General features: G+C 62.8%; 1 protein-coding gene across 1 annotated transcript in view; it reads right to left on the reverse strand.

Moving 5' to 3' along the window:
- The window catches only part of FBXO33 (F-box protein 33), a 22,119-nt gene extending 21,783 nt beyond the window's left edge, over positions 1-336 (reverse strand). Inside the window, exon 1 of the mRNA XM_009280905.1 lies at positions 203-336. Within this exon, the coding sequence (XP_009279180.1) occupies positions 203-336 (134 nt within the window). The remainder of the gene's footprint in view (positions 1-202) is intronic.

Genomic DNA, 336 nt, shown 5'->3' on the forward strand with positions numbered 1-336 from the left:
GCGCTGGGCGCTGCCGAGGGGCAGGCGCGGGAGGGCTGCCGCCGGCCCCGCCTGCCCCGGGCGCCTTGCGGTCAAGAAAACGTGGAAAGGGTGTCGGGTCGCGGTGGCGGGGAGGCCCGTATCTGACCGCACGTACGCCTTTCAGCCAGCGAAATTACCTCAGCAGCATTCCAGCTGCCGCTGCGGGAAACGCGCTGACTACGCAGGGGTGGCGAAGCGCGACGGGGAGTCCGACGTGTGACAGAAGTGGACGCGAGCCTGAGGGGATGCATGAGGAAATGTGCCAAATCTTAGTTCTCTTAGTTTCTTAAAACTCATCTGCTTTGTAATACCCAT

This window comes from Aptenodytes forsteri, unplaced genomic scaffold (assembly GCF_000699145.1).
Source record: "Aptenodytes forsteri isolate BGI_AS27 unplaced genomic scaffold, ASM69914v1 Scaffold193, whole genome shotgun sequence".
Lineage (NCBI taxonomy): Eukaryota > Metazoa > Chordata > Aves > Sphenisciformes > Spheniscidae > Aptenodytes > Aptenodytes forsteri.